The sequence below is a fragment of the Pelophylax lessonae genome, assembly GCF_965119305.1.
Source record: "Pelophylax lessonae genome assembly, chromosome: 1".
In the NCBI taxonomy this organism is placed as follows: Eukaryota; Metazoa; Chordata; class Amphibia; order Anura; family Ranidae; genus Pelophylax; species Pelophylax lessonae.
This window is the reverse complement of record NC_138768.1, coordinates 69,493,741-69,512,034: the sequence shown is the minus strand read 5'-3', so window position 1 is coordinate 69,512,034 and position 18,294 is coordinate 69,493,741. Positions and strand designations below refer to the sequence as shown.

Genomic DNA, 18,294 nt, shown 5'->3' with positions numbered 1-18,294 from the left:
ATTAGAGCTGCATGATTGTTAAAAAAAAAAAATCTCAATCTCGATTCGCCCCCCCTCACGATTTATAAACTGCATGTCCTCGATTCTTACATAGCCGTGCTCACTCACAGCTGTCAAATGAAGAGCCGCCACGGCAGTGAGGTGTATAATATATATATATATATATATATATATATATATATATATATATATATTTATTTATTTTTTCTCCCTCATTTTAAGTGCAGCATGCTAAGCAATTAGTAGCTGTGAGCCTAGGTTCACATTGATGCAGTGCGATTTCAAGGGGCAGTTGTATGGCAAATTTGATACAAGTTTTGACTACTGAAAATCATCCCTGCTGTCAGCAACAGGGATGAGTCATCGATTTGTTAAGGAGCCTGAACCCGCCGGCTTCCTTGCTGTCAGCTGGATTCCACGCTGACAGCAGAATGTAAAGAAAAGACATTAGAAAAAAAAATAGCATGAGCATGGGGGTCCCTTGCTAATCAATACCAGGCCCGTGTTGAGGCCATGTGGCCTGGTATCGTTCGGGGGCGGCGACCACTAACTTGTCCCACCCTTTTCCTGGTTTGCCTGTCTGCATGATCAGATAAGGGTCTGGTATGAATTTTGGAGAGGGGGCCCACACCTTTTTCTTTATTTTTTTGGGTGTGGGGCCACCCTTAAAGTCTATACCAGACCCCGGTGGCTTACAATAGGTGGGTTGGGGACACCCACGTTGGTTTTTTTTTTTTTTTTCAATGCTGCCTTCTTTGTTTACATTCTGTTAGTGGGGATACCAGCTGACAGCAGAGAGGACTTGTTGGGAAGCCAGCTGGTGCCAACTGATGACTCCTCCTTTGTTCTGACAACCGGGATGAGTCACTGGTTATTAGGATGCCAGCTGCTAACAACCAGCATAAATCATATTGTAAAACACAGATGCAGTTTTGATGTGTGTCCATTGAAGTCTATGGACCACAAAATTTACACTACATCACACTAAATTCAATAATGAAAAATATATATATATATATATATATATATATATATATATATATATATATATATATATATAATATATAATTTTTTTTTTTTTTTTTTTATCGCATCGCAGCTGCACTTTATACATGTGAATGGTCTCTGCAGAAATTCATGTTATTTCACTTGTCATGCGATTCCATGCTTCTGGAATCAGAAATCGCATCAGTGTGAACCAGGGCTTACTCTTACAGGTTTTTGGTTTTTTTTTAACCTCTCGTAGAGGTCACAATGCCTTTTATCTGCTTTTCTCTATTCTACATAAACAAGAAAAATTAACCACACTCCAAACTGTTTGCCAATGTTTGTTTTAATGCATCACATGGTGCCTCCCTATATACTCCCTCTAATGTGTTTTACTTAGCAAGAACATATTCGTAGACTCTACAGAGGAACGGGGATCCTCAGTCACAGTACTTTCTAAAGCTTGGACTACAAACTAGCTTCCTTAATATTAGTTGTAATAGATTTCAGAAGCTCTTCATTTTAAAACCTCCTGGCCAATAATTTATACTTTTTTTTTTTTTTTTGTTAAATCCTATTTAGGGAATTATGAAAATTTGAAACCGACAGGATTGGCTTTTAGTAGAAGAAAATGAAAAATAGTGCTGGACTGGCAAGCTCATCTTATTGATACTGATGTTGTAAATCTGGTTCCTGGGCAGTCAGATCCACACCCCAGAGAATCTTCAGTCTCCTCAGCTTGTAGTGTAATGCACAGGAAACGTAAATTGAGGCTTGGTTCACATATATGCCAATTGGATGCGTTTTTGAACCACCACCGATTCACATAACACGTAAACCAGACCGGCTTTTAATGGAGCTGGTTAACATTTATGCGGGCTGGTTGCAGTGCAAATTAAAAAAAGGGTTCTGAATTGCTGAATGGTAACTGCACTTAACGCTGCACAGAAACCGGCCCTACATATATGAACCCAGCCTGAAGTGCCTTACCACGAGGTCCGGATACAACTTGGCCTCTTTTTGATTTACGGTTGGACTTTTTTGGAATAAAGTTGTATCTGTACCTTTTTTTTTTTTTTTTTTTTAAACCCATTCCTGTAACAAAATGATTGTAAATATACCTAAGGGCTCTTTCATCCGATCAGATCCGCCTGTCAGTTTTTTTAGGCGGATCTGATCGGATGCCCCATTCAGCCCTATGGAGCAGCGGATGTCAGCAGTGACATCTCCACTGACACCCGCTGCCATCCGCATCCGATCCTGTCCGTGAAATCCGCACGGATGGAAACCCTATTTTCCATCCGTCCTGGGGATCGGATCAGATGGGATCGGATGAGAGCGGACAGGCGGTCCACTCTCATCCGATTCCCCATAGAGAGCAGCGGGGGCTGTGACACCTCCCTCTCCGCACTGCAAGCGGAGACGGAGCTGTCATCCGCCGGCTCAGCGGGGATCGCGGATCGATCCCCGCTGAGCAGCACGGATCCGCCTGCGGACCGTGTGAAAGAGCCCTTACATATACCTGGTGAAGTGACTAGCCTCAGGTCATATGCAGAAATTAAAAAAATCTTCCTACATAGGTTATACCTGTTTATCTGCAGCAATCTCTCCTCTTCAGCCTTTTAAAGCACATCATTTACAAAGTATTTCTGACTGTCAAAAGCACAGCATAAAAAGGAGAGCAAAGTGTAATGTGAGTCCCTAGTGGAGGAAATGGACATATACCCCTCTACATAGATCATTGGGAAACATGCACAGCTGAGGCTGTCAATCACAGGCTGTGTGCTGAATCCCCCCTTACCCTGGATCCATTGAAGCCTGCATCATCTTTCAGATGCGACTCCTGCAGCTAGCAGAGGAATGAGGGAGGAGACAGAAATCACATAAATGCTTTGTATTGAGGCAAGTACGCACTATAGAAGGATATACTTTGCTCGTTTATCATTTCAGAGGTTTACAAACTCTTTATTCCAACAAGATTCCATTTAGTTTCAGTCAGGCAGGAAAGGGAATGTTATAGGATGGCCCTGGAATTTTTAAAACTCATCTTGCATTTGTTTTTATTATAATTTAGGTGAGACCTGGAACCCTCTGAAGCTCCATTTCCAGTTACGAAACGTGCGAGAACGCCTGGCTAAAAATCTTGTAGAAAAGGGTGTCCTGACAACTGAGAAGCAAAACTTCCTTCTGTTTGACATGACCACGCACCCACTTACCAACAACAACATCAAGCAGCGTCTTATTAAGAAGGTACAGGAAGCCGTGCTTGACAAGTGGGTGAAGGATCCTCACCGCATGGATAAACGTTTGCTGGGCCTCATCTATTTAGCTCATTCTTCTGACGTCATTGAAAATGCCTTTGCCCCCCTCTTAGACGACCAGTACGAGCTGGCCATGAAGAGAGTCCGGCAGCTGCTTGACCTAGATCCAGAAGTAGAGGCCGCAAAGCCAAACGCTAATGAAATCCTATGGGCCGTGGTGTCCACCTTCACAAAATAAACCTAGTGGACTGGAGTGTTCGTTTTACGTCAAACCAGTTGTCTCTGCTTTACAATTTTTCTTTTTTTTCTTTTTCAGTAATTTTACCTTTTGCTTGTTTTGACTGGCAGAAAGACGTTGAATTGTATGCAGGACCTGGGCTGGTTCAAGACAGCTTGATGAGCGATTTCAAATACTTATTGCCATATTGGCATCACACTACTCCTTAAATTTGTGCATCTCAAAACGTGGCTTAAGGTTACCGAGAAGGCCTAGATCAGTTTTGATGGAGACACTGGGATGCACATTGGCTTTGGTTTGCCTCAAGTTCCTCTGAAGATTCCCACAAGTTGGTTTACAAATTAGCAGAACTGTCACAAAAGGGCCTTTCAGTCACCAAAGTTCAAATAACTCTATCCATTTCTACACGTTTTACACACCTAAAATGTGTTCATTTTTAATTTTTTTTTCTAAGGCCTCTGTGCTTATGCTTTATTTTTTATTTTTTCTTGTAAATTTGTCAATCAAAATTTTAAATCTTTAAGTATTTAGTGTAAATGATCCCATAGTCTCTGGAAGCCATTTTTGGGATGGGGAAAACATTCCATTAAATTGTGTACATAGTTCCAGTTGTATAGTTCAAGAAAATCCTAAGTATTTTGGTGGTATATCTGACGTCAAACCCTAGTCTCCGATACATTTCAGGCTCTGATTTTCTCAGGGCTAAAAGTGAGAACATGCAGTGAACTGTGACCCACATTTGTTGTGGCACATGTACCATTATTTTTAAATGTTTGGCATGTACTCGTTGCTCAGTTGTCCTCCATTTTTGTGTTTTTTTTTTGTTTTTTTTTAATGTGAATTTTGTTTGCAATTGCAATACTTGGGTACATTATTTATCTTAAAGGATCAATTCACCTAGTACTGATATTTCAGATTTTGCTGCAGGTCTGCATCCATCAAAAATTCTTGGCAGCACGATCTCTGTATGAATTCAGAGTTCCACTCGACTACCGCAAGAAATAGGGGTTTTACTCTTCCTGATTTATTTCCTTTTAGGTTATTGAAAATGCAGTACAAAGGGATTCTACCTCTGAATCAGGAGGAGGGAGACTGGCAGTGTGGACTAACACTGGGACTCTGGGTGACACATTTCTGCAGTTATGTCTGTAGAATTCTGTTATCAGCTGTTTGTTCAATAACAAAGCTGTCTGACCCTGTTCTTTCAAATACTATACATTATATGGAAGTAAAGCACAGACATTGAGAGGGCTGCTCCCTTTGGGGAGACCTTGTGGCAACGGAGGTGGGAGCTCCAGCAACAAAATGTTGCCTTTGCAGTCCCCCCAAAGAAGGGAAAAGGTCAGAATTCAATGAAGCCAATCAGTCTACCTGTAACCGAAATATCAGTGTTTGGTGCAGTGAACCTTTAATTTATTTGTTTTCACGTAGGTCAACGCGCTTCCCTGATAATGTATTTTGTATAGGCTTAAACAAAATCAAGACTCTCACACTAAAACAATAGTTGCACGTGCTCATTTGCAGCTACAGGTTTTCTGCAACAAAGAAACAAAACAGGAAAACGCTAATTTTTTTCCTTTTTTTTTTTTTTCTTGTTAATTTTAATTATTATAATATGTATGTGAAATTATGTGGCTAAGCACATTAATGTTTGAGCGCTGTTTGCCTTTCACATTGCTTCCATAGTTGTTCATAGAATGAATTGGTGCTTTATGGGCAGTCTCATCCCCTGCTGCAAGTGGGACCTGTACACACAATGGTGTCAGGAGCGGCGCAAGAAAGGGGGCGTGGCATGCGGCTTTGTTAGAGGTGGAACGGTAAATGAAAACGAAACAAATGAGGTGGTAACAATCGTTGCAGTTATCAGATTCCCTCTGTATACTAGCTTTTTATTATACGGTTAATAAACTATGATCTTTAAAGTGCCTGAAATAGGTGTTCATGGTTTGTTTTTGTTTTTTTAAAACTTGTGCTAAATTTTGTTTCCAAAATGAGTCTAAGTCAATTATTTTAACAATTCCATAAATTGTTATTTGTAAAGTGATTTTCACAGTTTTAACTTGCTCACTCTTCTGTATTTTTGATTACTGTTTAACCGCCTCCGATCTGTGATGAGCCGTGTTTGAAGCCATGACATATTTGCCTTGCTGTGTGGCTTTGGGGCGGTTCATGTACGTTGGCTAGGTGGGGGCTTCCCCATTCTGAGTTGACATACCCATACATCACGCAGAACAGGTGCATGCGCACGAACCCAAGGCTGCTTAGCAGCGCAATTCTGTCATTGCTGTGTACTTTGAACACAGCACATCCCAGATCAGGGCATGGGCGCTGTGATTGGACCTCCAAATCACGTAATGGTTCTGTCCAATCACAGCCATCAAACACTGTATACAGACACGTGTCTGATGGCACTCCAAGCTGAGCTCAGTGCGGGGAGGGGGAGCGGGGAATGCTGCAGCTGGTGACAGCTCTCTGTGTAACTGATGATTTTAGTGTTCAGTTACAGAGATCACACATACTGTAGCCATCTCTACACCAGTACACCTAGCACCACTGTCCCTGTCCAAGTGTCCCATGAACATCTGTACCAGTGCACCATCAACATTTGTATCACTGTTCCATTGTAACCTCAACATCTTTCAGTGTCCGCCGGTAGACGATCAACATCTGTCAGTGTACCCTGTGTCCCACCAAAAAATTAAAATGTAAAGAGGCCCCGCAAACACCCCCCCCCCCCCCCCCCCGGTGACTTAAAACTGGGTAAGTGCTTTTGCCTTACTGCCTTGGGACTTAATAGCAGTCCGTGTTGAGGGGACCGCCAAGTCCTCTATTGCCTTCCTTGTGGACAGCCTTGTTGGTATGCTTGCCTCGGCAGCACACGTGCAAAGTTCAGGATAGAGCGTGTTTATTTGTTCTCTCTCTCTTGCTGTTTCAGATCTATCCCCAGCCCAGGAGGCCTCTATCAGACCCCCCTCTGCCTCAACGAGTGCAAGCACATCTAGAAAGTGCAGTAACTGTGGGGATAGACTATCAAGGTCTTGTTCTAAACCTTTTTGTCATACTTGTATTAACAAAGTGGCAGGGCAGGAAGCATCTGAGTTAATGAAACGTTTTCTTAAATCAGTTCAGGAAGAAATGTTGGCTACTATTAGGTCCTTTGGGGCTACAGCAATTGCCTCTCAAAGCTCAGTGTGTTTGGGACAGTCAGGAGTCCCAAGGGACAGTCTTTCCTCACGGGAAACTAGAGTTTTCATCTCAGCCAGTATCAGAGATGACCATGACTTACCCATCAAAGGAGGTACACAAAAGGTAAGCCCTTTTAAGGGAGATTCAAGAACTGGTAGAACAGAGGGTAATAACTCCTTTGTCGGTAAGCCAGTTTTACCAAGACTTTTATTCCCACATATTTGTAGTCTCAAAACCCTCAGGGAAGTATTGCCTGATCATAAATTTCAGGAACTTAAACAAATTCCTAATATACAAAAAATTCTCAATGGAGAATATTTATTCAGTCAGAAAAAATCTGTTGATGTCTTTATGACTACCCTGGATCTCAGGGACACCTACCTGCATGTTCCAATTCATCCCGAACACCAGGCATTCCTGAGATTCGCAGTGGTCACAGAAGGAGAGACTGCACATTGGCAGTTCAGAGCCCTTCCTTTCGGCCTAGCAGCCAGTCCAAGGATTTTTTTCAAAAGTGCTGGCAGAGGCGGTGGCCCATCTTCACCTACAGGGTCTAGCCTTAATTCCATACCTGGACGATCTGCTGATTTTTGTCAGGGCAATCACTCTATAAAGGTGCTAACGGTTCTACAAACATTAGGTTGGCTAATAAATGTAGAGAAATCTTCCGCTCAGGTTCAGACCTATCTAGGTTATCAAATAGACTCCAGAGCTCAAAGACTTTTCCTCCCGGAGGAAAAGGTGGAAAAAGTGGTCTCAGCAGCAAAAAGTGCGTGTTCTCTTCCTCTTTGCTCAAGAAGACAGATTCTGAGAGTTCTAGGACTAATGACAGCTTGTATCCCAGCAGTAGAGTGGGCTCAGCTCCACTCACGGGACCTTCAGTTCTTCCACCTGTCCTCTTGTCCTGTTCAGCCCCCCCCTCCCCCAGGTCATAACTTCCTTGAAATGGTGGACAATTCCAGACAATTTGAGGGAAGGCAGGTCTTATGGGTCAGTGGCAGCCTTTCAGGATCACCACGGACGCAAGCACCTGGGGTTGGGGAGCTCACCTAGGGGGAGCTCATGCTCAAGGCACCTGGGATGCTCAGACAGCTCTAGCCTCGTCCAACTACAGAGAACTAAAAGCAGTAGGAGAAGCTTTTAGGGCGTTCGAAAGGGACATTTCAGGGAAAGAAAGTCCAGATCTGCTCAGACAATGCTACACAGTGGCTTACCTGAATATTCAGGGAGGGACCAGATTCAACACCCTGTTAAGATCAACTCAGGAAATTCTGTTATGGACAGAAAGGAGAGTGATCTCCCTGTCAGCCATAGACATAAAAGGGAAGGACAATTGGAAAGCAGATTTCCTCAGTCACCATTCTATAAAACAGAGTGGGAACTGAATCCCAGAGTTTTTCAGATGCTGGTGCAAAGGTTTGGCCAACCAGAAGTGGACCTGTTTGATACTTGGCAGAACAAAAGTAGAAAAATTCTTCTCCCTATCACAGCACAGGGGCATGCTGGGCATGGATGCTCTGGTGCACCCATGGCAGTTCAAACTAGCGTATGCTTTTCCCCCTCTAAAATTGATCCCCAGAGTTCTACAGAAACTCAGTGGGTTCCAGGGCCTACGTCTCATTTTGATTGCGCCTTGGTGGCCCTAGAGAACATGGTTTGCAACCCTGATGTCCCTATCAGTAGCAGCTCCTTGGAAATTCCCAGAGCTTCCAGATCTGTTACTACAGTGACCAATTGTTAATCCCAGGCCACAATTTTTCCAGTTGACAACCTGATCACTGAACGCAAAATTCTTCTAAAAAACAAAGGTTGTTCAGATAGTCAGACACACTTCACCTAAGTAGGAAACCTGTAAAAGGAAAATGTATTCAAGTTTGGAAAATTTTCTGTACTTGGCAGAGTCAGAAAGATTCCTCTGCCTCCATCCCTATGATCCTGGAATTTTTACAGGATGGGGTAGATGAGGGTGTGGCAGTTAACACCCTTAGGGTACAGGTAGCAGCACTTTCAGTGTTTCTAGATATGTCTTGCTAAGGAACCTTTTTAATAAAAATATTTTTTTTTTTAGCAAGGGATAGAGCTACCCTTATAAACAGGGGTAGAGTCCCTCCATGGGATTTAAATAGTGTACTAGAGGTGTTATCTAGTGACCCCTTTGAAACTTTAGACAAGGTTCCCCTTTAAATTTTTTCTGTAAAGCTTGCCTTCCTTTTGGCAGTTACGACAGCCAGGAGGGTTGGGGATTTATAGAGCCTGTCCATTAAAGAACCTTTTTGTTTTTCCAGACAGGGTTATTCTTAGACCAGATCCATTATATCTGCCAAAAGTAGCATCTTCCTTTCACAGGAAGCAAGAGATAGGGTTGCCCTCTTTCTATGAGAACCCCAAGAATGAAAAGGAGCAGAAATCTCATTGTTTAGATGTGAGGAGATGTCTCCTCACCTATTTAGAGAGAACCAAAGAGTTTAGGAGGTCTAGTCACTTGTTGGTTCTTCACTCTGGACCAAGAAAGGGACTGCAGTCTTCAAAGCCGTCAGTGTCCAGGTGGATCAAGCAAGCCATTACTATGTCTTATGAGATTTCAGGTATTCCTGCTCCAGCAAAACTGAAGGCACATTCTGCAAGGGCCCTGGCAACATCCTGGGCCGAAAAAGCTGGAGCCTCCTGGGAACAGATCCGCCATGCAGCCACCTGGTCCAGCCATGATACCTTCCTGAAACACTATTGTGGGAAGTACTGTCGCAACAAGACCTTGCCTTCAGCAGAAAGGTTTTACAGGCAGTGTTCCCGCCCTAAGGTAGGCCTGGATGGTTTCCTTTATTATCCTCTCACTTGTAGGCTATCCTGGAAGGATAAAAGGAGAAAACCTACCATTAGTATAAGGGTAACGGTCTTTCTCTGAATCCTTCCAGGACGGCCTACTTCCTACCCTGGAAAAAGGTGAGTTTAAAAAAAAAAAAAAAAGTGTGTGACAGTTTTAACCACCTCCCACCCGGGCCATTGTACATATACGGCCGGGTGGGAGTCTCGTCCTTCTGAATGGACGTTCCGGAACGTCCTTCAGAAGGAGAGAGATCGCGCCGCCGCGGGCACGCGCAGCGGCGCGATCTCGATGTGCCTGTGTCCCTCGGACACAGAGCAACATCATTCGGCAGGAGGGCCCTGTGATTGGCCCTCCTGATCACATGACGGCTGTGTCCAATCACAGCCGTCATGTAATGTCAATACAGCCGTTGTAACGGCTTCGATCTCTTCTCCTCCTGACAGATCCTGTCAGTGAGGAGAAGAGTAGAGGATCGATACTGCAGCCGGGGTGATCAGTGAGTATTTCTAATTACTCACTGATCACAGGGGGGGTCTGTGCTGGTAATCAGATGATTGATTACCAGTACAGCCTTGGGGGGGGGGGGGTGCCACTAAGCCACCAGGGATGCCCACCCATGACCACCAGGGATGGCAAGCAGGGCTCAGAGAGCCCCCCAGTGCCCTCCCTATCAGTGTTGCCCACCAAATGCCATCTATCAGTGCTGCCCACCAGTGCCGTTATTGCCATCTATCAGTGCCGCCCACCAGTGCCCATTACTGCCCACCAGTGCCACCTATCAGTGCCCATCAGTGCCGCCCAACAGTGCCGCCAATCAGTGCCCATCAGTGGTGCCTATCAGTGCCCATCAGCGCTGCCTATCAGTGCCCACCAATGCTGCATATCAGTGCTATCTATCAGTGCCACCTATCAGTGCCCATCAGTGCTGCATATCAGTGCTACTTATCAGTGCCCATCAGTGCTGCATATCAGTGCCACCCCATCAGTGTCTCCTCATCAGTGCCTGTCAGTGCGGCATCATCAGTGCTCATCAGTGCAGGAAAAAACATATCTATTTACAAAATTTTATAACCTAAACAAAAAAAACTTTTTTTTTTTTTTCAAACTTTTCAGTGTTTTTTTATTTGTGCACCAAAAAAGAAAAAACCTGACAGTGATCAAATGCCACCAAAAGAAAGCTCTATTTGTGGGGAAAAAATGACACAAATTTGGTTTAGGTACAGTGTTGCATGACCGCGCAATTGTCATTCAAATTGCAACAGCGCTAAAAGCTGAAAATTGGTCTGGGAAGGAAGGGGGTGTAAGTGCCCAGTATTGAGGTAGTTAAATAACTATCCCTTGGGTTTCGGTTGGAAGGTTACTTTTCGATTACTGAAGCACAAGGTGTGGGTGGGACCTTTTTATAAGCTGCAAATTGGGTTGTGTTTCCGGTAGGGTGGAGCCACAATCTCTCACTTGTAGGCTGTCCTGGAAGGATTCAGAGAAAGACAGTTACCCGTATACTGACGGTAGGTTTTTGTGTGCATTGAAATTCATTCAATTGTATTTTTCTGTGTTATAAAAATTTTTGGGGTTTCTAAGTAATTTTCGAGAAATACTGGTTTTCATCTTGTAAGCAAAAAGTATCGGCTGAAGACCTGATCTTAAAGTGGATAATGCTTGAAGATACTCCTTGGATGTTGCACCTCTGTGTCCAGGCTGTGAAAACATCTCACACGTGGTATCTCCATACTCAGGAGTAGCAGAATGTGTTATGGGGTGTAGTTGCAAGTATGCCTATGCCGTGCGTGAGAAATAACTAATCATATGCACAGATTTGTTTTTTGTTTTTTTAACCAAAGAAATGTAGAAGAATACATTTTGGTCAAAATGCATGAAGAAAAATTACTTATTTGCTAAATTTTATGACCGAAACACAGAAAAACGCATTTTCTCTTACGTCCTCCGACAGTCGCCACCACTTCATAATCTTCACTAATGGGGTATTGACCTTTTGCTCCGTAGGAGTAGCTAGGCAACAAGATTTGTTAATATAAAAGCTTTTAGCATATCACACCCCTAGGGGGCGGTCCCCTCAGTCAATACCTCCCTGCTTCCTGCATTCTCAACTCAGTTTCTAATGCCTAGCTTAGGAGTAGCTGGCTGAACCTGTGCTGGGGCTCTGTCTCAGCCTTCTATTCTCTTTTTGATTTTATTGAGTATTTTTCTCTTTCTTTTACTAGCTGTTCTTTTTCTCAGCATTAGTTTAGTTCTTCGGATGAAGATGATCATGCGGAGCTGGGTCTCGGACTGGCCACCCTGGATCCCAGGGCTCAGGGCCAGGGATTCCCCAGCCTGCCATCGAGCGTTCAGTCAGGTTTCCCTGGCATATTGAACGACCCATCCCTGTTCGCTGCAGGGATGCTGCCTGTGAGGTGGCTACCTCACCGGATGCCTTTTGCGGTTTCGCACCGCAGTTCCACTGCGTCCTGGCTGCGACACTCCCTGTCCTCAGTACAGCGTTTTGGTCGCTGGAGAAGGCTCCCCACGCCATCCGGACTGGTAAGTGCATTTCTATGTGGGGACCTGTCTGTTTTGGGTGTCAGTCTGTGACTGTGACCCTGCATGTCTGTATATGTGCTGAGCTCCCTGCCAGATTCCTGTGTGGAATAGCTGCCTTTCTGTGGGCTGTGGGGGGGGGCTCCCCCGCTCTATGTGTACTGTGTGAGCAGACTGGGCTTAGACATGCTGTGCGGCGGCCACTATTGCGGTCCGCCATTTTTTTTGCGGCAGAATTGTGGTGACCGGCCCTGTATGGTAGGGCGCTGTGTTTTGGCGCCAAACACCGCCATTTTGGCGGCGATCGATCGTACAGCCACATGTCGGCGCCATTTTCTCATTGCCCAAAAATGCCTCAGCCGAGCGGCCATGTTTGTGTAGCCTGCATAGGCTTTATAGGGCGGTCAGTCATTACATCACTTCCTTTTGCTCTGGGACAGCGATCGGTGGCAGCAGCCTGTGTGGTCTCTCCAGGTTTTTACCTTTCCTTATCCTGCATTTCCCTGCTCAGTGTTCTTATCCCTGTGGGGGTCGGTACATACTGTAGTGTGCGGTGGGCTACGCTCGCCGCGGTCTTAAAGGGGCAGTACTCCTTTTTCCTATTATTGCTGGGGCATGGATTCTCAGGATTGCAAGTTTCCTCCCACATTGGTGGGGGGCCAAGGGGCTGCTGCATCCCCCGAGGGGGCTGATCTGGCTGCTATTGTGGCAAACTTGGCTTCTCAGGTGCAGATGCTGATGGCTGATCGATCCGCAAAACGGCCCAGATTGTCTATTTCCTCTGATTCAGAGGGCGATGGGGCTGCTATGGCTGGAGTGCCCTTCTCAGGGTCTCGTTCATCTCTGGACCTTGGGGGGTCTGAGGGTGAGGCTGAGGTGGAAGGGATTGATAATTTTCCCCCTGGCTCGTCTGAAGAGCTTGCACTCATGGATGAGTTGATTACTTCTATCAAGGAAGCACTGCGTCTGCAGGATGTACCATGTCCTCCTGCTTTGATGTCCTCTTATGGGACGCAAAGGAAACGCAAAGCAGCGCAGGCTTTTCCCTGCCCTGCGGAATTTCAACGCGCTGTTGATGAGCAATGGCGCAATTTAAAGAAGCCTTTTACTGTGCCCAGTAAGTTCAAGCTGCGTTATCCATTTACACCCACCACTGATGAGCGTTGGTGTGTGCCCCCTCAGGTGGATCACGCGGTGGCGGTTTTGAATAAATCTACTGCGATCCCTGCTGAGGATACCCAGGTGTTCCGGGACCCTACGGACAGGAGATTGGAGTCTCTGGCCCGTCATTCTTATACGGTTGCTGGTTCTATGCTGAAGCCTATATTTGCTTCCATTATGGCAGCCCAAGCTATTGCGGATTGGACGCAGGTGCTCAGGCGCACCCTGGTGGCTGACTCTGCTCCGCCGACAACATTGGCTATGGTGGATCAAATTCATCAGGGTGTCATGTATTTGTGTGATGCGGACTTGGATCTAGTCCCTTTTGGCTGCGCGCCTCTCGAGTGTGGCGGTATTGAACCGTCGCCTGCTATGGCTGAAATGTTGGTCGGTTGACCAATCATCTCGCAAGACTTTGGCTTATTTGCCCTACGCGGGATCTCGCCTTTTTGGCGAGTCTTTGGATACTCTGATAAAGGGAATTTCCGGGGGTAAGAGCACTATTACCCCAAACTCACAAGAATAAGTTTGTTCGCGGTAAGAAGAATACCTCGTTTAGACCCTCTCAGGGGTCCTTTCGTGCCTTTCGGTCGCGTGGGCAGGTAAGCAGAAGTCCGGCCAGTCCGGGTCCGCTGCCCATACCAATTCGGCCTGAAGGGGCGCCCTCACCCGGTTCTGGGGTGGGGGGACGTTTGCTCGGTTTTCTTCAACCCTGGCTGGCCCGCATTCGGGACAGGTGTGTTCAGGAAATCGTTCGATCTGGATACAAGGTCGAGTTTCTCTCTCGGCCGGCGAGCAGATTTTTCCCCCTCAAATGTTCAGCTGTCTCCGGAGCGCTTGCAGGATCTGCACCTGGCGGTGCGGGACCTGCGGGCCCAGGGAGTGGTGGTTCCGGTGCCTCATTGGGACAGATTTCGGGGGTTCTATTCCAATCCGTTCACTGTGCCCAGAAAGGAGGGCAAGGTACGTCCGATTTTGGACTTAAAAGCTCTGAACCGCTTTGTGCGGGTTCGCAAGTTCCGCATGGAATCCCTGCGATCGGTGGTGGCTGCCCTGGTTCCGGGGGAATTCATGGCCTCCATCGACTTGAAGGATGCGTACCTTCACATCCCTATTTTCGAGGGTCACCAGAGGTACCTTCGATTCGCCATTGCGGAGGATCATTACCAATTCGTGGCGTTACCGTTCGGTCTCGCTTCGGCTCCGCGGGTTTTCACCAAGGTGCTTGCGCCGGTCCTCTGCTTTACTGAGAGCCCAGGGCATCTCTGTCTTGGGGTATCTGGACGATATCTTGATTCGGTCTGCGACCAGTCAGGGCCTGGTAAACGACCTGTCCATCACGATGCAGACTCTGCAGGAGTTCGGTTGGACGATAAATTTTCCGAAGTCGACGCTGTGTCCGTCGGTTCGTCTTCCCTACCTGGGAATGATCCTGGATTCTGTCCAAGCAAAGGTCTTCCTGCCGGAAGACAAGCTCCGGACACTTCAGGACGAAGTCAGGTCCCTCAGGGATAATCAGTGCTTGTCCCTTCGGACGGGTATGAGGTGTCTGGGATTGATGGTCTCGGCTTTCGAGGTGATTACCTTCGCCCAGTTTCACACACGGGATCTTCAGGCGGAGATCCTGGCCAAGTGGGACGGGCGTCCGCAATCTCTGGATCTGCGGATTTCGTTGAGCCGCCTCACCCGAAGGGGTCTTTTGTGGTGGCTCCAGTCCCCGGCGGTGTCAGGGGGCAAGTTCTTTCGTCCTTTGTCGTGGACGGTGGTCACCACGGATGCCAGCCTGTCGGGCTGGGGTGGTGTTCTGGGCGTTCTGTCCGCCCAGGGAACTTGGTAGGAGGAGGAATCCCCCCTTCCGATCAATATTCTGGAATTGCGAGCGATAAATCTCTGCCTTCTGCTTTGGACGGACAGGCTTCAGGGCCGTCCGGTTCGGGTGCAGACGGACAATGCCACCGCGATGGCCTACATCAACCACCAAGGGGGCACCAGGAGTGCCCGAGCGGCTCGGGAAGTAGCCGACATTCTGTCTTGGGCCGAGACGCACGTCCCGGCGATATCTGCAGTTCACATTCCGGGTGTGGAAAACTGGCAGGCGGATTATCTGAGTTGCCAGACCCTGGACCAGGGGGAATGGTACCTTCACCCGGATGTCTTTCAGATGTTGTGCGCGAAGTGGGGCTCCCCAGATGTGGACCTGTTCACATCTCGTCTAAACAACAAGGTGGAAAGGTTCCTGGCAAGGACACGCGTTCCTCGGGCAGACGCCTCAGACGCGTTAGTGGCGCCCTGGCATCAGTATCGTCTGATGTATGCCTTTCCACCGATTCAGCTGCTGTCCAGGCTCCTTCGCAGGTTGGCCTCGGAACCGCGCACGGTGATTCTGGTGGCGCCAGACTGGCCTCGCCGGTCTTGGTATGCAGACCTCGTGAATCTGGCGGTCGACGATCCGTGGCGTCTGCCTCTTCGAGAAGACCTCCTGTCTTAAGGACCGATATTCCATCCTGCTTTACAGTCGCTGGCTTTAACGGCTTGGCTGTTGAATGCCAGGTCCTGAAGGATAGGGGTCTCTGCCCTGCGGTCATTCCCACTTTGATCAAGGCTATAAAAGCCTCTTCGGGGAAGATTTACTACCGTACTTGGAAGGCGTATTTTGCCTGGTGTGAGTCCAGGGGGTATTCCCCTCGCTCATACTCGGTATCGAGAGTGTTGGCTTTCCTTCAAACGGGCGTGGACCAGCGTTTGGCGTTGGCCACGATTAAGGGTCAGATTTCTGCGCTGGCCGTTCTCTTTCAACGCCCTGTGGCGTCTAATTCTTTGGTTAGCACCTTTTGTTCAAGGGGTGCGACACTTGGCCCCTCCTCGGGGGGACCCTTTACCTCCATGGGACTTGAACCTTGTTCTGTCCGTGTTGCAACATGCTCCCTTTGAAAAGATCAGGGAGATCTCGTTGTCTCTGTTGTCCAAGAAGGTTGCTTTTTTGGTGGCGATCACTTCAGCTCGCAGGGTGTGGGAGCTGGCGGCCCTGTCCTGCAGCTCTCCCTACTTGGTGATTCACTTGGATAAGGTGGTCTTGCGACCTAACCCTTTTCTTCCGAAGAGGATCTCGGAATTTCACCTCAATGAGGACATTGTCTTGCCTTTGCGCGAAGCCTAAGCATCCAAAGGAGGTGGCTTTGCATTCCTTGGATGTTGTTCGGGCGATCAGGGTTTACCTGTCATCGACGAAATCCTTTCGCAAGTTGGATTCTCTATTTGTCCTTCCAGAGGGTCCTCGGAAGGGCATGGCAGCGTCGGCTGCGACCATCGCCAAATGGATCAGACAGACGATTGTGCAAGCCTATGCTTTGAAGGGAAAGGTTCCTCCTTTCCCTGTGAAGGCGCACTCTACCAGATCTCTGAGTACGTCTTGGGCCTATCGTCATCAGGCTTCTGTGGTCCAGGTGTGTAAGGCGGCGACTTGGTCGTCCGTTCACACCTTCTCAAAATTTTACAAGGTGGATGTTCAGGCATCGGCAGATGCTTCCTTTGGCCTTAAAGTTCTTAGTGTGGCGGTGCCTTAGGGTCCCTTGTTTGGGTCCTTGGCTGTTGGGGTGTTTTTTCCCCTTAGGTTACTTGTTCTTCCTGGGATGTTGCTCCCGTTGAGCACGTTTTTTCCTGTTGCCCAGTTGGTTCTCTTACTTTGGTAAGGTTCCTTTCTCTGATGTGGGTACTGCGTTGCTTTAGGCGCGGCTGCGTTTTTTCCCACCCCTCATGTCTACACTGCTCTGGGACGTCCCCATTAGTGAAGATTATGAAGTGGCGGCGCCTGTCGGAGGACGTAAGAGAAAACGGAATTTTTGTAAAATCTTACCGTAAAATTCCTTTCTCTGAGTCCTCCGACAGTCGCCGCCCCTCTTTGGGGTTTGTTTATGTACTCTACTGCTATGCTACTGAAACTGAGTTGAGAATGCAGGAAGCAGGGAGGTATTGACTGAGGGGACCGCCCCCTAGGGGTGTGATATGCTAAAAGCTTTTATATTAACAAATCTTGTTGCCTAGCTACTCCTACGGAGAAAAGGTCAATACCCCATTAGTGAAGATTATGAAGTGGCGGCGACTGTCGGAGGACTCAGAGAAAGGAATTTTACGGTAAGATTTTACAAAAATTCAGTTTTTCTCTTTCGTTCATTGACGGACACACAGCTCCGGTCATTCTTTACCATTGGGTTATACTGCCCCTACAGGAGTGGGACACTAGGCAGAAAAAAACTTCTGGCTGCACCCATGGGCAGTTCCATGGGGCATACTTACCTCTCCCTGCTATAGTCACTCAATTTTTTTCTGCTTAGTCAGGAGTAAGGACCTATTTCTTTGATAGGATCTTTGGTCCTGTCAATTTTTTAAATAGAACATTTTCTCTTGCGTCCTCGGACAGTTGCCGCCTGTTCAGTCAGCCTTTACTAGTGGGTAATGGCGCCCTCTGCAGGAGCAAGCTAGGCAGTTTGAAATGTTAATAAAAAACTTTCTATACTCTAGAGGGGCCGTCCCTCAGCCATTAGCCTGATCCAGTTATCACTGTTCCTCAGTTTTATGCTGCCTAGCATCAGGAGTAGGCTAGCTCTTCCCTGCTGGGACCTAGCATCTCAGTTTCGTTATGTTTTTTTCTTAAAAAATGTTTTTTCTTTTGAAAATAGCCTTTTATTTCTCACTGTCGCTAGTTAGGGAATTTCCTGGAGGACTAGAAGCGACAGCAGAGCTGGACCTCGCACTGGATAATATAGATCCTTATGGAGTCCCAGCCTGCCAATGAGCGTCGCAGATCACTGGTGCGCCCTGGCCTCGCAACGACAGTGCCCCTCGGGATGGGAACGAGCCTGCGGAGGTCCATCTTCGCCGGGGGTGTCTCAACTCCGGAATGACTGTGTTGCTAGCATCCCTCCTTGGCTGACGGCACCCCCACTCTGGGTGTGTGGTCTCCCGTATCAGAGCGGTGCCCGCATTCTCTGGACTGGTGAGTACTACTACCCCCTTGTCCCTGGGACTAGGATCTGTAGGGGGGTTCTGTGGGCCCACTCTTAGGGGATGGCAGTGCTGGTGGTCTCTGTGATATCCCTCTT

The 18,294-nt window shown here is 47.3% G+C and overlaps 1 protein-coding gene across 1 annotated transcript in view; it reads left to right on the top strand.

The window, feature by feature from the left end:
• GOLPH3 (golgi phosphoprotein 3) overlaps positions 1-3,922 on the top strand; it is a 47,700-nt gene extending 43,778 nt beyond the window's left edge. The window contains exon 4 of the mRNA XM_082261946.1: positions 3,062-3,922. Coding sequence (XP_082118072.1) covers positions 3,062-3,486 — 425 coding nt within the window. The 3' untranslated portion in view covers positions 3,487-3,922. The remainder of the gene's footprint in view (positions 1-3,061) is intronic.
• Positions 3,923-18,294: the final 14,372 nt, after the last annotated feature.